The 24,653-nt window shown below is 39.3% G+C and overlaps 1 protein-coding gene across 10 annotated transcripts in view; it reads left to right on the plus strand.

Moving 5' to 3' along the window:
• The window catches only part of CERS3 (ceramide synthase 3), a 121,221-nt gene that overhangs the window by 14,088 nt on the left and 82,480 nt on the right, over positions 1-24,653 (plus strand). For 4 of the 10 annotated variants that reach the window (XM_072796834.1, XM_072796877.1, XM_072796907.1 and 1 more), the window contains 2 exons: positions 16,046-16,102; positions 23,368-23,541. In XM_072796834.1, coding sequence (XP_072652935.1) covers positions 16,089-16,102; positions 23,368-23,541 — 188 coding nt within the window. In that variant the 5' untranslated portion in view covers positions 16,046-16,088. Of the gene's footprint in view, positions 1-2,154; positions 2,271-12,388; positions 12,506-16,045; positions 16,103-23,367; positions 23,542-24,653 lie in introns of all 10 variants that reach the window. The other 6 variants (XM_072796845.1, XM_072796871.1, XM_072796897.1 and 3 more) reach the window with 4 other exon arrangements.

A 24,653-nucleotide genomic window follows, 5' to 3' on the forward strand; every position in this document is an offset into this window, starting at 1 on the left:
GGTTAAGATTATTGAGATCCTCCATAGTGGAGCTGATCTGGCCTTGACACAGCCTCTGAAACATAGCAGTTAACATCTTAGGTTAGGAGTCCCCCAAAGCATAGTGAAATCAGGCAAAAAGCAAGAACATCAGATACCTCTTTTGCAAGGATCAGTTTATTGTGCTAATCATTGCAGAGTTATAGGAAAGATATGTTTCTATTCATGCCTTCACACACACACACACACACACACACACAGTTCATTTGAGTTTTCTTAGGCCCTCAAGGCATCGCTGACAGGCTGTGCATGGGAGGAGGGTCTGGCTCCAAGGTCGCATAAAATAGAGTGTAGTATGGCAGCCATTCATTTACCTTGGGCTCCAGGCCATCTGTACAACAGCCCTGGGCTTTCCAAGGCCTCCCCAATGTAAATTTAGGGATGTAGTCCAAAGACTGGACTGGAGATAATATACCTTTATAAAGGTGGATTTGGACAAAAGCGATTGACTTATTTACTGCCTAAAAGCCTATAGTCAAGTGCATAAGATGGGCTAGTTGGCAACAAGAATGGTGTTTTGGCAACCTGTCCCTAATTTTAGATCCTGATGAATTGTTTAGATTATAGCAGACAGATAGAGGAATATAGGAAAGCTCCCTTTGGAATCAAATGCAGGTCTCCCTTCTCTTAGAAATAGCTGCATAGAGACGCCTGGGTGGCTCAGTGGTTGAGCGTCTGCCTTTGGTTCAGGTCAGGATCCCAGGATCCTGGGATTGAGTCCTGCATCAGGCTGCCTACAGGGAAGGGAGCCTGCTTCTCCCTCTGCCTATGTCTCTGCCTCTCTCTCTGTGTCTTTCATGAATAAATAAATGACATCTTAAAAAGAAAGAAAGAAACACCTGCACAGCCAGTACGCCAACCTTTTTGGTCCTACATGACCCAAGTTTGTTGTTTTATTTACTTGGAGGACTCAGAATGATTGAAGATATCTTTGGGGCAGCCCTAGACTAGACCAGACTATTGGCATTATGAAAGAAGCCTGTCTAAAGTAGCAAGGCTTATTTTCCTAAGCTCTATGCAACAGTCAATCTCATCATTTTGTGGGTCATACTATATATATTGCCTTAAGATTGCATCTTGCAGCAGATTTTTTAAAATTATGAACCAAGCTAAAAAACCTAATTAAAATAAAATAAGGCTTAGATATAAAACCTTCAAATGGCAAGTGAATGGGGGTATCAAGAATCTTTGACCTTGTACAACACTTTAACAGCCAAAATTCTCTATAGGGCTTTCTGTTATTGGTAGACAGATGTTTGATCATAAATGGACTTCAGCAATCACTGTGTTTTTTGTTTTGTTTTAAAGATTTTATTTACTTATTCATGAGAGACACAGAGAGAGAGAGAGAGAGAGAGAGAGGCAGAAGCAGGCTCCATGCTGGGAGCCTGATGTGGGACTTGATCCCCGGTCTTCAGGATCATGCCCTGTGCCGAAGGCAGGCGCTTAACCGCTGAGCCACCCAGGGATTCCCAATCATTGTGTTTTTGAATCAGTTATTCCCAAATTTCATTATTATCATAACTTAAAGTCTGAGAAAGCTCAGACTTTTGGCTTGGGTGACCTTGAAACAAATTTCACCTTTCCTAAGTATGAGAATTTAAAACTTGGTGAGTTGCGAGTGTCTACATTCCCCTCAAATGTAAAAAATGTAAAGTTAAAGGGGTTTGATTTGTTTTAGTAACCACTTCTTCTTCTTCTCCTTCTTCTTCTTCCCCTTTCCCCTTCCCCTTTCCTCTTCCCCTTCCCCTTCTCCTTCCCTTTCTCATTCCCCTTCTCCTTCTCCTTCTTTGTTTCCCACCTGGCCACTAGAGAGTCTATGGAGAGGGCTCATGAGTAAGTCGAACAGACCAGAGGCCTAATGCATAGTTGATGTTTGGTATATGCAGATTTCAATTCAGTGGGAAGTTTCCTCTTTATTGATCTCTGAATTATATCTTCTGGAAAACAAGAAATGGAGATATCTAATCAACATTTCCAAATCTGTTTAGGATTGATACACCCCCCCACACACACACATACTTCCATGTGCAGGTGCACCGTATAAAAACAAAACCAAAAGACACGTATACTGTGTGGGTGTGCAACCAATACTTTTTTCTTCTCCTGTAATAGATGGCTCTATCTTCTTCCATCTCATAGCTGTGCCTCCTGAAACATGTGACATGTGGTCGTGAGGACTGGAGAAGGGAGAAATGAAAACAGATCTCCAGCTATTTTTTTTAATTGAGGTATAATTGATTTAGAACATGATACGAGTTTCAGGTGTACAAAATAACAATTCAACACTTGTATATATTGTTAAATGACCATCAAATATATCTCTCCTTCCTCTCTTAATGGGAAAACTGTAAAAATTACAGCCAAGGCACGTACTTAGGTTATTTGAAGAGAAAATATTACATGTAGGGGCTTGAAATCATTTTTATTTATTATATCTGTGTTCTAAAAAAAAGTACTCAACAAGGGAAAATCATATGCCACAATCCATTTTTTCTCTATAGAGTTCTTATATGAAAGAACAAAGTCCATTTTTTAAAAAAAATTTGATTCCTTTGCCAGACATATTTTAGTGGATAGTCGAGAAATAGTTGTTGATTAGATTGATCTTGACACAGATTGAACAATAAAACAATCATTGCAAGATACAAGCAAATATTGAGAGCATTTTTTCAATAACAAAGGTCACTTAACATCACTTAATAACTAAATTGGTTTCAATTTCTTCCCCTCAAATTTTGTTTTCTTGTTTGACATCCAACTAAAACTTGAAAAACATAAAATCTAGTGATGCTGAACAAATCTCAAATTGTGCAGATTAGCAATTTTCTTTTGCAATGTTCGTGTCACGGACACATTATCATATTCCACTTTGGGTCAGAGTTACAGGGTTTTATCATGAGCTCCTCTTGTTCCACTAGCCATGACTGGCCTTCCCTAACTTGTTATAAATGGAGATCTGCTTTGTGTGGAGGTCTATCACCAAATGTGTAAGAGTAAAACTTCAGAGCAATTTTAGATGATGATTATAAAATAATATGTGAGCTGGATTTTCCCAAGTAATTGTTTCACAGATGAAATACTACTATCCACTATTATAGTGGATTTCAAACTTTTTTTTTTTGGACCATCACTGATGGTAAGAAATACTTTTTAGACCTCAGCTTAGAAACACACTCACAGAGTAACTGAAATAAACATTTCATAAAACAATCCTTGGGAAAAAAAAACAATCCTTGGTACATAGCAATGTTTTCTATTCCATTCCACTTCACTCAAAAATTTCTGGTCATAGCTACTAATAAATTTTGTGACCTCCTGGTAGTGGTTCTCAATACTGAATGAATATAAGAATCAACTAGCATTTTTAAAAAATGCTAAAGCCAAACTCATAGTTGACCAATGAAATGGACTGGAGATTCTAGAAATGAGCCTCTACATATTTGGACCTTTGATTTGTGATAACACTGATACTCTATATAAGGGAAGGTCCTTTGAATATACAGATGGGAAAATAAGCTGAATCTTGATTCTAACCTCAAAATTTATACACCTTGGGGTGCCTGGGTGACTCAGTTGGTTAAGTATCTGACTCATGGCTTTGACTCAGGTCATGATGTTGGAATGGTGAGGTTCAGTGCTCAGCGGGGAGTCTGCTTGAGATTTTCTCCCTTTCCCTCCCCCCCCGCCCCTCTCCCTGCTCATGTGCAGGTACTCTCTCTCTCTCTCTAAAATAAATAAATAAAATCTTTTAAAAGTTTATACACATATGAATGTTAAAGTAAGTGTGGTAGGTAAAACTGGCAGATAAAATGATAATTTCTAGATCTGCATTGTTCACTATGGCACCTGCTAGCTCCTTGTTGCTACTGAGTCCTTGAAATGTGGCTGATCCAATAGAGATAGGTTCTAAGTGCAAAATGCACAACAGATTTCAAAACCTTACTATAGAGAAAGAAATAAAAATGTCTCATTAATAATTTTTATGTTGATTATATGTTGAAATGATAATATTTTAGATATATATGTTGGGTCAAATAAAATACATTATTAAAATTAATTTCACTTTTTTACTGTTTAAAATGCAACTACAAGAAAACTTTAAGTTACATATTTGGCTCTCACTGTTTTTCTATTGGACAGGACTATTCTAGATAACAAAATACGATATATTAATAACTTTGGGGTAGGCAGTGATTTTTTTAAAGAAGACATAGAGAGTACTAATATAATGGAAAAGATCTATAAATTGGACCATATTAAAACTAATAACTTCCTTTCATCAAAGTTTACCATTAAAAGAATAAAAGACAAACTGCAAAAGATATTGCCATGCATATAAACAACAAGGAGTCATATCCAGAATAAAGAAAACAAGTCCATTAGAAAAGATAGACCAACACAATAGAAAACTGGGCAAAAATCTGAACAGGTACTTCACAAAAGAGCATATTCAAATGGCCAAGAAACATGAAATGTGCTCAACCTTATTGGCTATTAGGGGAAGGCATGTTACAACTACAGTAAAGTACTGCTACACACCCAGCAAAGAGGCTAACATTTAAAAGATCGACAGCAGGTTTGTTGATGAGAATGTTCAGCTGGAACTCTCATACACAGATGTGGGAGTATATATTAGCACAACAGCCCTAGAAAACTGGTCAACAGATCTATTAAATGAGAGCATATGTATACCTGTGGTCTACTATTTCCACTGCCCTACAGAAATAAATACATATGTTTACCAAAGACATGCTCGAGAATATTCACAGAGAGTAACCTTATTTGTTATAGCCGTCAATTTAAAAAAAAAAACAAACCTCAAATTTCCCCCAACAGGAAAATGAAAAAATAGATTGTGGTAGTCATACCGTGGAATACTAAACACCAGTGAAAATGAGTCAGCTGCTGTACACACATCAGCCTAGATGTGTCTCAGTCATGAATGTTGAGGGAAAGAATCTAGATACAAAAGAATGTAGTCAGTGTGATCCCGTTCATATGAAGCTTAAGGAGAGGCAACATTAATCTGTGGTGTTCAAAGTTAGGCTAGGATAGTTGGAGAAAATGGGGTAGTAACTGGGCAGAGACACAAATGGAGTATCTGGGGTGCTGATAATATCGTGTTTCTTGGTTTGGATGCTGGTTATAACCCAGGTGTGTTTACTTTTGTGATTTGTTACTTTACCATGTGCATCCTTAAGCTTTATTAAATATGTTTGTTAAGCAACAATAACAATACAGATGCCAGGATAGCGCCTTCAGAGATCCTGATTTATGCGATTTGAAATAAGGAGAGAATGACTTAAAAATATTTTCCAGGTAATCCTCCCTAAAGAGCCAGTTTTGAGAACCAGGACACTAATGAGTGAGTCACAACTGGTTCTTTCCAAAACCCTGTGCTGATATAACTATAATCACTATACTAGGCAGTGCTAAGCTCTTATTGTCTTAAGTTGCACTGACTTTGAAGGCATAATTCACATTGATAAATCTTAGAGACATAAGGAATCACAAAGTTAATGCCTTAGAAGGCCGGTAGGTAACTGAAATGAGCATAGGGCCAGATGATAAAGCTTATGCCTCACTTAAGGCCTGCAGGTCCTGTGACAATTGCCAGGTCTTCTGATTTTATTGTTTTGTTTTCTTTTGTTTTTCAAATGAGGCTGTGAATCCGGATTTTTATGTGAAAATTCCTAGAGTTTAGATTCAGCTCAACTTATTTTAAAGCACCATGCAGGGCAAAAGAAACTGACTGGTACTCCCAGGTCAGCCTCCGCCAAGTTCTGCCACCGATTTGGAAATCCAACTTAGGGTTTTAGAACCAGAAGGAAACTTATGGGCATAAACTATGTAGTCGATTGATTATGTTTCCCTTTTCTGCTTCTGCAGGGATGTTATGAAAGTAAAGGCAAAACTTTTATTTATATATATATATACACATATATACATATATATAGTTCTTGAATCCCTTCACAGAAAGCTATCATATATACTCAAGGTAATTACTGCTATTTACATTTTATTTTATTTTACCTCTACTGTGTTTTCTTAACTGTGATCTTGGAAAACTATGTCTGTGACCCAGAGCTTTCTTACTATATGGTATCGTTTTGTGTGTTCCGGGGGGAGAGGTGTTTGGGGCAAGGCAAGTATCATGTTATTCTCTATGATATACTGTAGATCCATGCTCTTTTCTTCTCGAGAGGTGTTGAGTGAAAGTTTCCTTCCACAGCACCAGGTGGCAAAGAGCTCCACTAGCTTAGATGGTATTTGCCATTTGCCATGTCTGTGCTCTGGCCTGGCCCCCTCCTTACCCTCCCCTTCCCGTTTCCCCAAGCCTCCTTTCCAGTCTGAAGGAAGAGAGTTGGCTCTGTTTGTCCTGCAGGTTTCCAGCTTTCAGTCTCCCCACTGTGGGAGAAGGGCTTTCAAAAACACATTTCTTCAAAGTCATCAAAGGTGACAATTGAGAATGATTATCTGTATGAAGAAGAGTTATTCATAGTGCATGTTCACAAATATTGATGAAAGGCAAAGTCAAGTACCAGTACCCTCAGTGCCTAACTTTGGGTCTGGCTCCATGTTACCTGGAGCAAGTCCCTCTAAACTTCTCTTTGCATCTGTAAATTTGGGGGGTATGAATAATTATCATTGTGGTGAGGATACAATGAGCAAATGCTGGTGAAAGAATTACATTAATGGTGATATGCAGGAGAGTTGTGAGTTGTAATTGTGAGCGTCTCCTTGAACTTCTGTAATGGTCTCTGAAGAGACAGTGCTATCACTCCCAGTTTACAGCTGCGAAGGCAGATAGCACAGCTGCTGGGGATCTGATTCACGTTCCTCATACTTCACCTGCACCAACAGTCCTTGCTGGCATGGGGCCTTCACCCCACCTCCCACCTAACCAATTCCTAACGGATCAGTAGAAAAGGCAAAAGGGGTTCAGGACAAAGGCACGCCCCCATTTCACACCCTCCTTGGGCCTATACTTTTCTATACCTTCTTATCAAAATTTTGCTAAACACTAACCCCATTAATCACAAATATATTTCCCCTGCCTGCTTTCTAGTGAGGTGAGAGTAAATAGTGGGGGGATGGGGAAGCAGGGGGAAGCCAGAGTGAATAAACTACTTTCTGCTAACAAGGAAGGTGCTTTCTCTGGGGAGGAGTGTGGTTCAGCTGGACAGTCAGAAGTTACATGAGGATTTCTGTCTGGGTCATGCTACCAGCTCCTCTGGTGGCTGCTCAGCCTGCATGGATCTTTGGCTTCCAGAATTCCTGGGACCTCTAGAGTTGCAGACCTACCCTGAGGCCCTGTGGACAGGCCCTCCCCTAACATTGGAGGGGCCCAGGGCAAGAGTAATGTGGAGTTGTCCAGCCCTCAGCCTGGCCCTCTTTTTGTCCTGCTTAGCTAAAAGCCCAGTGCACATGTGTGCAGACAACCCTGTGTGTGTGTCCAAGTGGGAGTCTCTTTGTCTCCTCCCCAACAGTCTCCTTTTGGCCATCCTTGGGCCTAGTTGTATAATGTGCTGTCACTTTTCAGAGGACAGACTTGAGGAAGGGCCCATGCAGGCCTTGGAAGTGGACTTAGAGGTGTTTAGGCAGGGAATTCTCAGGTCCTACTTACCCCTAGCAAGTCTAGGAAGGGGGTATGGTGTGTGGGTGGGCATATGGCCTTGGGTCTATGGACTCCTCACCCAGTGGGAAAGATGTATGACCAGAGGAAGTCCGGAGTGGGGTCTTTTCAAACAAAGCCATAGTGTAAAGGTGGAGCTGCTCCTGGGCCAGAAGCTCAGCGTCCTCTGTACATAGTACTCGATGATATCACTGATTGATGCATGACAGAGTGACAGAGGCTGAGCGATTTCAGAATTGCTGTGGAATATGTAAATGTGACTCCTCTTCTGCCACCACACCCTGTAAACATCCACCTGACAGCATGGCAAAGGTTGAAATTGCTCAGATTTCCTAAGGTGGCAGCTGAGTAACATTCCCAACCTCATAGACGAGCAGGAAGAAAAATTTACTGATAAACAGCTTTACTTGGCAGGGAAGAGAAGCCTCAAGGGCTCTCCTTCCCCTTGAACAAAAGGACTTCACTGAGGTGAAGAGATCGCTTGGTATCCGCTAGAGATCGCTTGGTATATTTTAAGAGACTGGACACAAATTTAGAGCAGTCTATTTTATGTATGTTTCAGACAGTACTTGCACCTGGGATATTTGCTGTTGAATATCATGGGATCCTTCTGTTCACTTTCTTTCAGGGCATTCCTTTCTTTCACAATGACCTTCAGACATCCATATTTAAATTTCACTAAACAAATGACACAGAGGAGGAACTCTGAATCCCTTCATATGGCACATGGAGTCAGCAACCTGCCTTGTGGGTCATGTCTATTCCAATCCTACCTCTATTCTTCTCTGGGTTCACATGTGGGCCAAATTCAGACTCGCCATTCCCAGTAGCACTTTGGCCAACTATATTCCTTGACAAAAACAAATTTTGAGGAAATAGCCAATAAATCTTAGCTTAAAGAAAAAGAACTTAAAAAAAAGGAGACTTAGGAAACTGGAAATGCCAAATCAGGATCAATAGAGAAGGAGCCAGACAATCACACTGGCCCATGTTCAACTTCTGTCCTCCAGAGAAAAAGGAGTTGGCCTTGTGCTATGTGTGGCTTTGACGTAAGAAACTCTACATATGTTAGCGGTGTCTACAGTGTCTACATATGTTACGGTGTCTATGTCTATGGTGTTTTCTCTTATTCATAGCATTGATTTGTATTAATAGACAGAAATCAGAGACTGAAATGAAAATTTTTTTTAAGATTTTATTTATTTTTTCATGAGAGACACAGGCAGAGGGAGAAGCAGGCTCCTCACGGGAAGCCAGACACAGGACTTGATCGTGGAGCTCCGGGATCATGCCCTGAGCCAAAGGCAGACATTCAACCACTGAGCCACTCAGGGGTCCCCCAGAATGAAATTTTTATAAAAATATATTGGAGAGAAAGTTAAGGATATCCTCTTGAAAAGAATGTTTGTTTGAAAAGTCTAGAAACCCAGGGATTTTTTTAAAAGATTTTATTTATTTATCTGAAAGAAAGAGGACAAGTTGAGCAAGGAGCAGAGGGCGAGGGAGAAGCCGACTTTTCACTGACCACAGAGCCTGACATAGGGCTTGATCCGAGGACCCTGTGACCCAAGCCAAAGTCAGACACTTAACCAACTGAGCCACCTGGGTGCCCTGAATTTTTTTTTCTGAAATTTTTATTTTTTAAATAATATGTTATATTTTCATACAATATATCCAGGATATTTCTCCTTCCAGACACTTTTGCAGGCAAAATAGCTCTCAGTTTGAAGCCATAGGTTTAATCATTAATCAAAGCCAGAAGAATGAATAAATGACCTATTTTCCCTATGTACTAGACCTTGCAGATGCCCTGAATAAGTCTCTGTCTCTCTTGATCTCTGTCTCTGTCTCTCCCCCATCTACTTAAAATATGAGTGTTAGACATATGTATTTTTCTTTAAGGGGCCTCTTGCAGTAGCTAGAGACTGGATAGGAATGACTTGTTCTGCTCAGTTTGGAGATCTTATGAATTATTTTTTTTTATGATGAATAAATAACAAGGGCTGGTGGCCATTGACAAACAAAGCAGGGAGCAGAAACTGATTCTTCCAGCAGGTGCCAATCTCCCAGCCCTACACCAGCAGTTCTTGGCCATAGGGAAATCTTGCCTTTTATTGTTCTAACTTTTTTTGTGATTTCAGAGTTAAGAAGAAAACTGTTGAGAACATGCAATCGAGATTTTCTTTCCTGCACTCCTTCCCCATTTTCTTGCCCTCTACTGTATGTTCCCCCACCCACTGCACCTCACCCTCATCTGAAGATTACTAGAATCTTTGTCATCTTGTTCTTTTCCAAAGAGTGCTTCATTCTGTGGGGGCAGCAGGCAGCGTGACAGGAAACCCTGCCTTTAAACATTACATAAGTGTACATTTTTAAAACATTAAAATTGGGGGCTTGCTTCATCAGTGTGCCTTGGTAACCCCAGACCTTCCCTGAAAGTAACTCAGCATCCTCCTCCTTCTCCTGTGAGAAGGATGTACACAATTCCTACTTGATCAAGATGTGGCCCCACACCCTTCTGTAAGCTATACTGTCTTTCATAAAATGATTCCTTTGGTGACACTGCCCACATCAGGTTCCAGTTATGTAAGAAATCCTGCTGTCACTGAGGAAATGAGTTACCCCACCAAGTGTCACTCATGCTTCAGCAAAGCTACTGCCTTACTGACACTCAGTCCAGGCAACCTTCATGCTGACGAGGGTATTAGAGGAAATCAGTGAATGAGGGCTGAGTGATGGGCCACCTGCAAGTGCATGGTGCCATTGATGAGGAAATGTAAATAGTGACCATCCTAACACCTACGGCACTTACTATATGCCGCAAGTTACATGGTGATTTAGACACATGACTTTGTTTAATGCTGACCTAGTCTGTACGGAAATAACAAATATACATATTTTACAGATGAGGAATTTAAAGCTTAGAATAAGTCACATACTCACCTAGCGCAGGTAGCTGGAAAGGGGTGAAGATGGGGATTCAGAGTCCCAAACCCCTCTTCCTTGATAAACCTATAGGCCTTGGATTAACATATGTCCTGTCCTAGAAATTCTACCCCAGGGTGTCATGGGGGTGGTCTGGGTATCACCTCAGGTAAGTCTGATAATTTGAAAGGTCTGAACTAGATGACACTGTGTGGTATAGCCTCTCTACCTTCCCTAGGTTTTCTGTTTAGGTTAGCCGAGGGTGTACCCATTATGAAGGCTTCCCTTACTGAAAGAAGGATATGAAATCAGTTACCTTTACCAGCAGCGAGAAGTGTGGAGATGGTGGAGAGAGTGCACCTGGAAGGGGACAGGGGTGTCTGTCCCATTACTCTCCCTTGGGGAGTCTTTTTAAACTTAGCACTTAATCTTACTGTTTAAACCAGCCTGACATCAGCTTCTTGCCCAGACCTAGTAAGGTGAAGATGATAAGTTAATGTGACTCTGTAACATAGATCCAGCACTTTACTCTGTTCAGATATTTATACATACCAAATCACTCTTAATCTGTAATAGGTCCTTGTGGAAGGTAGAAGTAGCACTATAGAGCAAGTGAGCTAGCCAAGAATTCAGAGAGTTGCCCAAGTTCACTTTGGTTTTGTTTTGTTTTTAAGATTTATTTATTTAGGGATGCCTGGGTGGCTCAGTGATTGAGTGTCAGCCTTTGGCAGGGCATGATCCTGGGGTCCCATGATCGAGTCCCACATCAGGCTCCCTACATGGAGCCTGCTTCTCCCTCTGCCTGTGTCTCTGCCTCTCTCTGTGTGTGTCTCATGAATAGATAAATAAAATCTTTTTTAAAAGATTTATTTATTTATTATTTTAGAGAAAAAGAGGCAAAGGGAAGGGAACGGGGTAGGAGGGGTAGAGGGAGAGGGAGAAAGAGAATCCCAAGTAGACTCCTTGCTGAACACAGAGCCCAGAACCCAGTGTGGGGATCTATCTCATGACCCTGAGATCATGACCTGGGTAGAAATCAAAAGTCAGACACTCAACTAACTGAGCGACCCAGGCCCCCCTCCCAAATTCACTTAGTTTTAAGGGGCAGGGTTGGAGCTCAGACCTGGGCTTTCTGACTCTACATTCATAGTTCTTTCTCAAGGTTTTCGGCTCTTTGAGGTGGTATGTGAAACACTGCACTGTTTCTTGTTTTTTTTTGTTTTTTATTTTACTAATTAATTATAGACAGTGTGTGGTGGTCTTGCTGACTCTTCCTACCTGGGACTAGCTAGTGGGAAAGCTCCTGCAGAACTCTTCAATGGTGCTCAAGAGGGCTTTGCAGACTCTAAGGCCAATCCTCTCATCTCTCAGATGGGAAGATTAAGACAGAATCAGTGCCTTCCCCTAGGCTTTTCTGTGAGTGAGTCACTGTCAGCAAGGTTCCCAGCCCCCTTGCTCTTGTCTACATCACTCACTGTGCCTGAGACTAATGACAGGGTAATTTGTGGAGCAAGATGTGTGACTCACCAGGCTAGGGAGGGGAGCTGTGAGGAAGGACTTGGTGGAGGGGAGCAGAATATTTAATAGGAATTAGGAAGAAGATGCTGACATGATGCTAATTGGGTTAAAATTTCTTTACATTGCAACAGCATTCCCTAGTCACCCTGCTATTAATTTACATTGTAGACTTCTAAATTTAACTAAAAAACAAAACAAAAGGGGGGAAGGAATTTTGCCTTTGAAGACAGAATTATGAACAGTTGATCCTATGTCACTTTCTCATAGATTCCCTCCTAATCTGCTTGGATCCATTCCCTTTGGACTCTAGGATCTACATTCTTCTAAGACTTATCTGTTCTGGAATTTTGCTTCACATCCTGCCAATTTCATACCTGTTTTTCTGTAAGTCTCTATCCATGTTACCAGTCTAAGTAAACTTCCTTGGCCACTTACTGCTTTCCTGGCCTTGATCTGGGCTTTAGCAATCTCTGTCAATTAGTGACTGGGCCAAAGATCAAACAGAGATGTGATAAAGGTGAAGGAGTATCTGGAAGAATGACATTTTGGTGAATGCGGCCTCCTTAAACTGCATTTTCTGTCATATGTTTATTATCTTCAGAATCTAAAGTTAGTTCAACTCTATTCTTTATTTGTTTTTTAGAGGGGGGAGGGGCAGAAAGAGGGAAAGAGAGAATCTCAAGCAGGCTCCATTGCTCCACTGAATGTGGCTCCTGACGTGGGGCTCGATCTCATGATCTCATGATCAGACACTCAACTGACTGAACCACCCAGGTGTCCCTGAAGTCAGTTTATAGATAGATCTCAAGATCTTGTCTTTATACTGACTAGGAAGCACACTTTATTTTCTCTGAAATTATTAAGAGTACAGAAGGTTCTGGTATTTAGTTTTTGCATGAATAAGAAGAAGACTGAGAGACGTTTTACATAGATAACAAACTTGCTTTACTTCAAATCAGCTATTAGCTTTTGTATATGAAACATTTACATGAAAAAATTATTCTCTCAAAATGTTAATGCAAAATAAATCACCTTAGTAACACTTTTTAGTAAGGGGCAATTGTGTGTATTGGGAAAACACTGACTTTCCTGGATTTGCTTGGACAAGGCACCTGTATTTCCCTGGGACTCAGTTTCTTAATCTCTATAGGGCTGGATTGTATGATTGCATGATTTTTAGAACAAAATGTACCTTTGTTGACTTGAGTCATTAATAATAAATCAATTATAAGTTTTCCTAATATTGGGTCAACAGTAACAATAATTTAAAACTTTTCAACCCCAAGATTTTTACCATTTTTTCATGTTTCCTTCAAGTTTGCCTTTATACACATACACTTAGACGTATATGTATAAAGCACTATAATAATGAGATCATATTCCATCATAATATTAAAGATATAATTTTGAATTTTGTTTTTTCACATGACTAAACACTTCCCATGTTGGCAAATAAAATTTTCAGTAGTAGCTGAATGTTATTGCATAGAGTTAACATTTCAAAATGTACTTACACATTCCAGATTTTTAAAAAAATTATTATAAACACTGAAGTGTTATATTTTAACTATAGCCTAAATACAAGTTTTGTCTAGTTTCACATATATTCCAAGGTAGGCTTGAACATTTTAGTGACTGCTAAACTGTATTACCCTAAGAGGTGGTATAATTGATGCTGTTTTTAAAATGTATTAGTTTTAACTATATCACAGCACTGTATTATTTTAAAATAACTTCTTTTCATTTAACAAGTGTCAGTTATAGAATTTTAGGACCTCAAAGTTCATTTAGCTCCTCTCTTTAGAGGGGAAAATGGTATTTAAGAGCTTGACTCCAATTGATTATTTAATAGGCATGTGATAAAGTGATTTACAATTATTTACGAACTTCATCATTTTAACAACCCTATCAGTAAGGTGCAGTTATCACCTCTGTTTTGTAGATGGAGAAACTGACATTAAGTTAGTTGTCTGAAGCCAGAATGAGGCCTTAAACCCAGGCAGTCTGGCTCCAAAATCCATGTGCTTGACCACTGTGCTGTATACTGACTCCCTTAGTATCTATTGAGGGCTTACTGTTTGTACACTTACCGTATGCCAATGTAGGGATGCTGTTGTGAGTAGAACAAGTGTCATGCCTACTCTCCTCCATCTTGAAGTCTGAGGAAGGAGCCAGACTTCAATCAAATCAACATACAAACATATAATTACAGATTTAATACAGGTTATGAAGGAAAAGACCATGGAGCGATGGCCGTACTTGGTTTAGATTTGGAGCAGTGGGGGAGCAGGGGTCATGGAGCATCTTGATGGAGATCTTAGGGAGGTTTAAGGTGAAGCTTGAAGGATAAGGAGGAGAGAATTGGGTGAAGATGGGTAAAGGGTAAAAGGCAGGAAGAATAGTCCAACGCACATGCCTGAAGGCAGGAAAGAACTTTGCCTTTTTTCTCAAGAGTCAGAAAGCAGATCTGAACTGTGGGATCTTGAAGAGAAGGGGAAGGGAGGGACACGCCTGGAAAACCAGACAGGGGCCCAATGGCCTGGGGGCATGTTACAAGCTTCTCTTGTACAGGAGTGTGCAAACACTGGGGAGGGCCGTGAGGAGGTCCTAAAATTTAGGAGGTCCTAAAATTCTCCTCCAAAGGAGACTGGGGCTTCTTGGGATTGCAGGCATCTGGCAGAGCCAACTCCAAGTGGGGTTTCTTCTGCCCACAACAGCAAATAGTAACTTGTGATTTTATAGGAATTAAACTTCTTTGGCTCAGTATTTAAGTTAGAAAGGGGCTATTTAAGTTAAGAACCTAGATCAAGGGATCTTGTGAAATTTTATTACAGAGCCAAAAGAAACATGGCCTGAAGAGAATAGCACTAGGGGATAGCCCTGGCTTCAAAGAGAACTTGACCCGATCCAGATGCCAAGTGCCTAGCTGGCATTTTTAGGGGCTTATTCATTTTGCTGGGAAAAAATACCCCAATTATGTTTACTAACAGAGAGGAATTATTGCCCTAGTAGAAAGTGATAACTGGCTCATGGGGACATTAATCAAAGCTTTAGAATGGAGATAGGAGTAAAGAGGTAGAAGCACATCTTCCTGAAATCTCATCATCATTTAATTCTATAAGCAAACTACAGACAGTATTAGAAAGGAAAAATGAGAAGACTCTCCCTTCTAATTTGAACTTCAGAAAATTTTTTTACTGGTTCCAAATAACTTTTTCTTTCATTAATTAGTATTAGATTAAGTACATAAGGTTGAACTTTTCCATCAAGGCAATCTGGGCGCAGTCAAGATTGGAGAAATGAAGAATTTGCCAGTAGGAGTAACTCTATGGAATATAGTGATCACTGTTATAGGAAACTGTATAACTCCTGGGGCTGAGCTAGAGCATGCAAAGAAATGCACTAGAGTTGAGAAGTAAAACCGTTTCATCCTGCAATGTCCCTCCACCCTGCTCTAACTGATAGAGAAAGCTCCAGGGCCAGGTGGCAAAGGGAAAATAGGAAAGGGACCAGGACATTTAACAAAGCAGGCAAAAAGAATGAATTTGGGAATTGAGGTAATAAATTGATGATTGTCACAGGCTCCATACAAGAAGCCCTGAAGGCAAAGCAAATACTTGGGATGCTCCCCAACAGGCAGAATATTAATGGAAATACAGGCCCCCAAATGACTTATTATGGAAGAAGTCCTCTGATTTTTTTATTATTGAATTGCAGGAGCTCTTTATATATTCTAGACACAAGTGCTTCCTATTGCAAATATTGCAAATATTTTCACCCACTCTGTAGGCTTCCATTGTATTCTCTAAATGGTAATTTGATGAGCAGATGTCTCCAAATTTTAAAATACCTGGAAACAATACAACACAATACAGCAATATAGTTCTTATTTAATTCTCCTTTATATTTTCCCCTGTATATTAGATTTATGGTCTAAGCTGTTAAGACACAAAGGACTCAAAATTCAATGACTTACAGAAGGTAAGAGTTTATTTCTCTTATATGTCATTGTCCAGATATGTGGTAGGCCAGGAAGATGGGCTAATTGGCCTCTTCCTATCCTGTTATCCTTCATTTATTAGAAAGGAAGAAAGAGAGAAACCAGAACACACAGCTTGGTACCTAAGGAGATTACTCAAATCAATGCCACTGCTGTGTCCTTAACCCAGAAGTAGTTATGCGTGGCCACATCTAGCCACACGGGATGTTGGGAAATGTTGTCTCACATGGCAGGGCAGCCACATACCCAAGTAAAACCTGGGGGTGGGAATGTAGGAGGACTATAAATAAAAGGCAGAATGATTGGATACTCAGGACATCCTGATACCCCTCAATGACATCTTTGAGGTGATACCCTGGTTTTGTTTGCAAATATTCTGAATTTTTCTTTTTAAATCTATGAGTCTGTTTTGAATTTCTTCAAGGCTTTAAACATATATAATGGTAAAATTTAAAATCAGAGAATTACTTACTATCTTGTTGTAAGTTAACTACTTCTCTACACAAAGTATATGGTTTGTTTATTTGTTTGTTTGTTTGTTTCTCTTACTATAAGCCCAGGCCTTTATAGGCTTTTAATGCACTAACTCAATCATAATAAATATCCCTCAGAGGTAAGTTATTCTATCATTTGTATTGTCTTACCTATTTGAAATGACACAATTTAAAATGCTTTTAGAACTGGAATTTACAGTTGGCTCAGTCCTTACGCTCTTGACAGGAAGCAAGTAGCTGCTAATGTTTTCCTTTGTGTTTTATCTTGAAGGCATAACCAGTTTTTTGGGCTGAGTTGATAAAGTTCATTCCAAAGAAAACACAAACAGATTAAATGTAGATAAGCATGTTTACTTGATTCCTCGCACCAAAATTTAAAAATTGTTTTGCAACTAATAAAAATGAGATTGTTTGTAGATAATTAAATTAGATATCATTTTTCTCTATAGCATCACTCCTGGATTGTTCAAAAGTCCATTCTAGTCTCAGTAACCCTTCTGTTGAATTCACCAAATACTTATCTAGTGTTTACTGTGTGGCAAGCCTAGGGTATACATAGTGAACAAGCCAGGCAAGGTCCTTGCTCTTCTAGAGCTGCCTTTCTGTCACCAGAGAACCCTGGTCCCATAATAATCTAGCTGGTCACCCAGTCTCCAAAATTCTCACCAATTCTCACTTCCTCCAGCCATAATAATACTCTGAGATAGTGAACATTGATTCTAATACATCTTTATTTCACTTTACCATTCAGAAATACATACACCTTTACTTCAATTACAGTTGTCTACCTAATTTCCCATTTCTTGTCATTGGCCTTTTTCTGAGAGATGTGTTCTGTTCTGTAGAGATACTCTCTTGTCACTCTATCTAAGAGATATGTTCTGTAGAGTTATATTCTAAGGCGTTGTGTTTATTTACAGTGGATATTGCATGGATAATTACCAGGATTTCATAATTTGCCCCAAACTTCAGCCTGACTCAGAGTTCTTATCTCAGCAAGGTTCAAGTGCCACATTTTTAAGTGCTTTGCAAAAATGTTGCTTCAAATAGTGATAAACTTATGGCCCAGATGGTTTTATTTCTTCAGTCCTAAGGTCAAATTTAATGGTGTTCATCTGAGAAAGTGGCTCAACAGGCTTTCTTCGCCCTGTTGGGTTCTGAATCCATGAGGTCAGAAAATAATGAGTCATAAAAGCCTACATTAGTGAGATTATCTTCCTGCAAACTACTGGCAGCTGGAGTCAAAAATAGGGTTTAAAACTTCCACAGTATTGGCAGGTGAGAAAACACAGCTGGGCTATGGTGCCACCTCCAATACTGATTCTTCTACAAAATATAAAGAAATAACTGCAGGTATTTTTCTTGCACATATTTCTTACTTTAAAAAAGAGCTTCAGATATTTTTAATGTAAATAGTACAGTTCCTTCAGATATTTTTTATATAAATAAGAGTTACAGTACTTAGAGAATGGACATAGGATAGGAAAAGGAGATTTTGAGTAGGTGATTAGGAAAAAAAAAATAGCACGGAGAGTGTCAAGGAGTAAATAAATACCTTTGCTTAAAAAGCATACCAAGCAGAGATGGAAGAGTCATCTACAGAGCTGATGATACTTCAATTGCCAGAAAGGTCTAGAGTTGAGCTAAATGAATCAAGATGAGAAGTGAGCTGCAGATTGATTGTGGGAGTCAGTGGGCTTCTCTGACTGTCCAAGAAGTGAATGGGCCATGGGGAAGGGCCCTTGAATGACAGATTCATTATTGCAAATACTCAGGACTATTCTTAGAGCAGTCACCTGTGGGCTTTTAAAAATGCAGATACTCCCTGTGTCAGTATTTTCTAATTCTCTTTCCACCTATCAATTATTGAAATATTGCAATACTTAGTTCACATGGCATAAAGATATTGCCCCACTCACTGTGTAGGTAATATGTTTTCTCATCCAGCAAGCAGCTTTTTAAGGCTGTGTCAGGAAAGTGAGTAGCTTCTTTTACGTTGAACCAAAAAATAACTTAAGTGGTGACTATTAATAATGTCACTGTCAGATTTGAAACCTAGGCAAAAATGGGGTGGGAAAAGGAGAGAGGAAAAGAGATACATGAGTGCCCATCATCAGCAAGATGAAATCAGAAGGAGGAACCGACACATACCCCTAGTTCCTGCTTCTCCATTTAAGCCCTTTTGGTTAGAGGCAACAGAATCCACCTCTTACTATCTTAAACAAAAGACTTCATTGGAAGCAACTCATAGCCCTGAAGGAAGGCTGATAGACCAGACTTGGACCAGTGGAAGCCAAGAAACCAGGACAATCAGGAAGGCCAAAAAAAGCTGAGAGATAACAACTATCTTTTCAGCAGCAGCAGCCTAGGCAGGATCCCGTCTGCTGCTTCTGGATATCACTGTCTGCTCCAGACTCAAAGTTCTGAGGGAAGTATCCAACTGGCCAAGGCTAAGCCATCCCAACTGTCAGCAGATGGAGGATGGTCCACCTTGGATCTCACAGTGGGAAAGACAGTGCACCAAACTCCCCTTACAATGGTGATTTCCCTTGCTGCTCTGAGGGCTAGATGCTGGGCTAACTCCAAAATGGCACGTCCAGTATACTAGGGTCAGGGAAAGGTGGCTATGGAGGAGGCCAGAGGTACTGGAACAGGCTTATGGCCTTAGGAGCAGCTGGCATGAGGCTGAGAGACTGTGACATGTTCCCTGCTTAATAGACTGAAGTGGCCTAGAGGATTAGAGACTGCTGGCCCCAGTTCTCTTTAGCTCATTTCCCTGTGTTTAGCCTCTGATCTCATCCTGAGAGAAATAACAGGATGGTAGAGAGGCTGGCTAGAAGCGTAGCCTGGATTTTTAAAGCCCTCTGCTAGAGCTAAAATACTGGCTTGTGGGTGTCTACCAAATACCCTTACACCCAAGATGGCTATCATCTAGGGGAGCCACTTCTCCTTCAGGGGAGGTAGTCTGTTTTTGCTTTTTAAAGTATGCTATTTCTTTCTCCCAGAAAGTCATGGACTTTAAATCATGTTGAAATCTGAATCTGGATATAGTCTTTCCTTCATTTAATTACTTTTCTGGGTTCGTGGACACAAGCGTTACACCGGTGAATTTGGGAGGCAAAATTTCAGCCCTGTAAATGAAATAATGGGAAGCTCTAGCATGTAGTTCAGGATAAGCTCTGGGTTAAAAAGGTTGAAACAGGAGGCTTTTTAATTTTTTTTCTCCTGAAAAAAAATAGAATTTTTTTTTGTGATAGAATTCACAGACCATCCAATTCACCCATCTAAAATGTGTGATTCAACACTTTTTAGTATATTCATGGTTGTGCAACCAAACCATATTTCACTCTTTAAACATTATCATCACCCCAAAAAGAAACCCTGTACACATCATCAGTCAGCCACTTCCCATTTCTTCCCACACTCCCTCCATACACACTGAGGAACTAGTAACCTACTTTCTGTCTCTATGGATTTACTGCTCCATTTCACTTAAATGGAATCACACACTATGTGGCCTTTTGTGTCTGGCTTCTTTTAATAGCATGTTTCTGAGAGCCATCTATGTTGTAGCATGAATCCTTTCAATCCTCTTGAATATGCTCTTGAATGTCTACATGTAGAATTACTGGGTCATATGGTAACTCCACGTTTAACATTTCGAGAAACTGCTAGACTGTCTGCCAGAGCAGCTGTACCATTTTTACTTTCCTACTAGCCATGTTCTCAACATCCTTGCCAACACTTGTTATCTTCATGATGATAGCCATCCTAGTGGATGTGAATAGTATCTGTGAGTGTGGTTTTGATTTGCATTTCCTTTATAGAAATGAGGTTGAGAACTTTTTTTAAAAGCTTCATGGCCATTTGTCTATCTTCTTTGGTGAAATAGTCAACTTCAAATTCTTTGCCGATTTTTGAGTTGGATTATGTGTTCTTATTGAGTTACAAGAATTATTTATCTTTTTAAAGATTTTATTTATTTATTCATGAGAAACACACAGAGAGAGGCAGAGACCTAGGCAGATGGAGAAGCAGGCTCCCTGTGGCGAGCCTGATGCAGGGACTCTCTCCCAGGACCCTGGGATCACAACCTGAGCCAAAGGCAGATGCTCAACCACTGAGCCACCCAGGTCCCCGAGTTGCAAGAGTTCTTATTCTATTCTAAATATAAACTCCTTATCAGATGTGTGATTTTAAGGTATTTCTCTCATCCTGTGGCTTGTCTTTTCAACTTTCTTGATGGTATCCCTTGACACATAAAAGGTTTGAATTTTGATGAAATGCTATTTATCTTTTTTTTTTTTAATTTTGTCATTTGTACTTTTGGTGTCATATGTAAGGAGTCTTTGCCTAACCCAAGGTTATGACTATTTAGTCCTATCTAGTCTTCTAAGAGTGTTATAGTTTTAGCCCTTATATTTTAGGTTTGTGCTTTGTTTAGAGATAACTTTTATATATGGTGTGAAGAAGGGATTCTTAACTCTTTTTATTAACAACAATAATTGATGTTTGTTGGCAGCACCTAAAGAAAGAATAAATAATTAGATTATTTTTTTTCTCAGCCTGAACTACATTTTCCAGGGGAGGCACCCTCAACTTCTGTATTCTTTCTATTTCCCTTTTAATGTTTTAGGTTGTGGGATATCGACATTACTATGGCTTTCAACAGATCTTGATTTATTGCCTGCATATGATGCACAAGGGCATTATTTATAAGGGCGACACCTAGATAGCCATTGTAAACTATTTGTTTAGTTATATTTTACTCTGGACAAGATAATCATGCTGCCTGGAGTTGCATTTTAGGAGTGAGCAAACTATTTTGTATAATAATTATAACAATATCAAAAGTAAAGCTAACTCATCAACTGCTGTTTGTTCCCTGAGCACTAATTTGGAGCTGAGTAATGAATGTGTTGAGGCAAACTTAAGAAAAAAAAAAAAAATTTGCCCTTGCAGGTGTAGCTCATTCTGATGTGATGAGGATCAAGGCCTGACACAAGATTTGCCCATCACAGGGAGACTCTCATGGCTGGAGTTGGTTTCTGAGATCTGTAGGAAGCTTGAATTTCAGCCAGAGTTTGAATCAAAGCTTAGCCCTGTTGTACTGAGGAGTATCTGGCTGTGCATTCAAAACAGATTTCCTCTCTTCAACTCTTCGTCTCAGCCCAGGCAACTGAGCTCGAATCCCTAGTTCCCTCACCAAAGTGTGTGATTCTCCCTTCCTGACCAGTCTTTCATCTGCTCTCCGAGTCCAGGTCCACATGAGTCCTGAATCTGTCATAAGCTCTCTGAATCCAGAATCACCCCCTTTCCTTTCTGTAGCTCCAAAGCCTGGTATAGAGGAAGTATTCAACAAGTATTTCTTGATTATCTTCATTCCAAAATATCTGCAAAATTTTGCAACTGTATTAATGGGACTTACCCACCCCCAGAGTAGAGATGATAGTGAAATGATTAACGCATGAAAAAGAAAGCAGCCCTTCTATTTCTGCACACAGCATTGGAGGTGTGGGTGTGACTCAGCACCACTCTGGCTGAGAACATCTCTTCACAGTGGATGCGGGCAAAATGAGGCAAGGAATTATCCTACCAGTCTTCAGCTGTCGCTTGTGGCATAGATTTTTCTGAAGGTTATCAGGATCCACACTCTGGAATTCTTCCTCATCTGAAGTTGGAAATCTGTAATGTCAGGACCCCACACTTTGATCCTCACCTCTGATCAGGCCTCCTGCTCTTCCAGTCCTTAGCCCCCTCCCACCACCTTCATGCTTTGGTCTCCCTACTGTGAATCTGAGGACATTTTGATTCCTTTCTCTGATTGACTGTTAAATAATGAAATAAAAACGTCCTCAAGGTCAAAATGTCAAGACTAGAAATTGTTTATAGCTTAAACAATGAGATTAGAACGTCTAATTCTGTTTTCTTCTGTGTTTCTGGTTATTTGACCATGGCATTTTCCCTTCAAACTTCTATTCCTTCCTCACCATTTTCCTACCTTTCCCTTATTGTTCAGGACATCTCAAGGAACATCTGTCCCAATGATCTTTCTCTGACACTTCCTGGTTGGGCTCAGTATCCATCATCTTGTTTCCACAGCACCTGTACCTTTTTAAAAGTACCTTAAAAAAGTATGTCCAATCATCTAGATATTCAGGCCTGCCTTGCTCACAAGACTCTAAAGGTCCTTAAGGCAAGAATACCATCTTTTTATTCTTTGTGTTTTCAGTGCTTGGCACAGCAGTTGAGAAATCATAGAATCTCTAAGTATTTGTTGACATGGACAAATTTGAACTCCTTACTATAATATGAAATTAAATATGCTTGTTCTTTATTTCCTAGAGAAGTCCTTAGGATACTAATAGAGACTTATACATACTTAGAGCTTTCATGAGGTTGATCTTGGGCATTTTAAAGTTATAGAGATTATTGTAAATGATTTTTCATACCATAGAATCATAGAAAAGGAAGATACATACCCATAATATTAACATACTTTTGCCAAAAATGTGAACAGTGGTATGTTAAACTTTAGTTGGCCATGCCACAGCCAAAATTATTCCAAGAGCATTTGCAATAATTCTTGCTGAATGCAATGAAGTGTCATGAAACCCACTGAATAATAGGATCCCATTTTGCTCTGTTTTCAAAACTCTCTGGTTTAGAGATTTTAAGAAATGATTCTCAATGTTATTTCAATTTAAGTATTTGCTTTATAAGTCTAACATATTCTTTTTCCATCTCTATAGAATGTTTCAGACATTTAAAGAATGGTTTTGGTTGGAAAGATTTTGGCTTCCTCCAACAATAAAGTGGTCAGATCTTGAAGATCATGATGGACTTGTCTTCGTAAAACCCTCTCATTTGTACATGACAATTCCATATGCATTTGGCTTGCTGATTATCAGACATTTCTTTGAAAAGTAAGTAGTATTTGTGTGTCTTTCCTTCCCATTCCTCTTCTTTGTCCCAACTCTGAAATTTTGGAATCTTGGTAAGAAATTTAAATAATCTGTTGTTCAGAGTTTGCCACTAGTGGGCTACAGATTACTGGGGGAGTTCATCAAACCATGTGTACACCAAACATTAGCTAGAAGCTGAACAAATAAAAATTAGGAACACAGTTTCCTCAAGTGTATTAGTTTCACAGTGAAGAAAATTGAGGTCAAGAGAGGTTAAGGATCATAGAGCTTGTTAGTGTCATTGACAGTGTGAGGACCCACTTCATCTTCCACATATCGTGCTATCTGGTAAAGTATATACATTCCCAGAAAGGCGGTGCTAGAAGAGTCTGTGTGTAGGAGATATATTATCATTTTAGAATGCCTATAAAATAGCAAAAATGCCTCATTAAAGACCAAACTTAATATTTGCTTTACAGCATAGTTTATTTTAAAGGTTTATTGAAAGTTTTAATAGCAGCCCTTCATTCCAAAGTATAAGGAAATAAAAGAAAAAAATATCAATTTGCTTTCTCAGAAAAAGTAAACTTCTTTTCTTTTTCTTAATTGAAATAGATATTACTTCCAACCTTTTTATTAAAACTGTAGTTGTGTTATGATAACAGGAGATAAATGTTCATTTATAATCTCTGTAGTTGTCTCTATTTCAAAAAACTGTTATTAGCACATTAACTTTTTGGAGCAAAAAGACTATCTGAATATCAGAGTTGGAAAAACTTAAGACAAAATTTGATAAAGATCATTTTGTCCAAGACTAACTGTAATGCAGATCATATGTTTGTAAGCATTTGCAGGGTCCTTATCTCAAGGGTTAGTTTGATCAGCTCTGTTTCATGGACTCTCCAAAAGGTTTTTGTGCAAATAACAACTTCTTTTGAGCCAACAATGTGCTATTGCTATTGAGAGGAAGAGGAAGCCCCTGGATACTACTTAAACTCTAGATGGGAACATTTGAAATGTTCTTCCTTTTTGACCATTAATTCTACTTTTTAGTTATGTTTGGATTTGTCAAAGAATGCATAAATAAAATAGAATTTTGCTGCTGTACTTCCAAATTAGCAAATTACTTTCTA

This window comes from Canis lupus, chromosome 2 (assembly GCF_048164855.1).
Source record: "Canis lupus baileyi chromosome 2, mCanLup2.hap1, whole genome shotgun sequence".
Taxonomy (NCBI): Eukaryota; Metazoa; Chordata; class Mammalia; order Carnivora; family Canidae; genus Canis; species Canis lupus.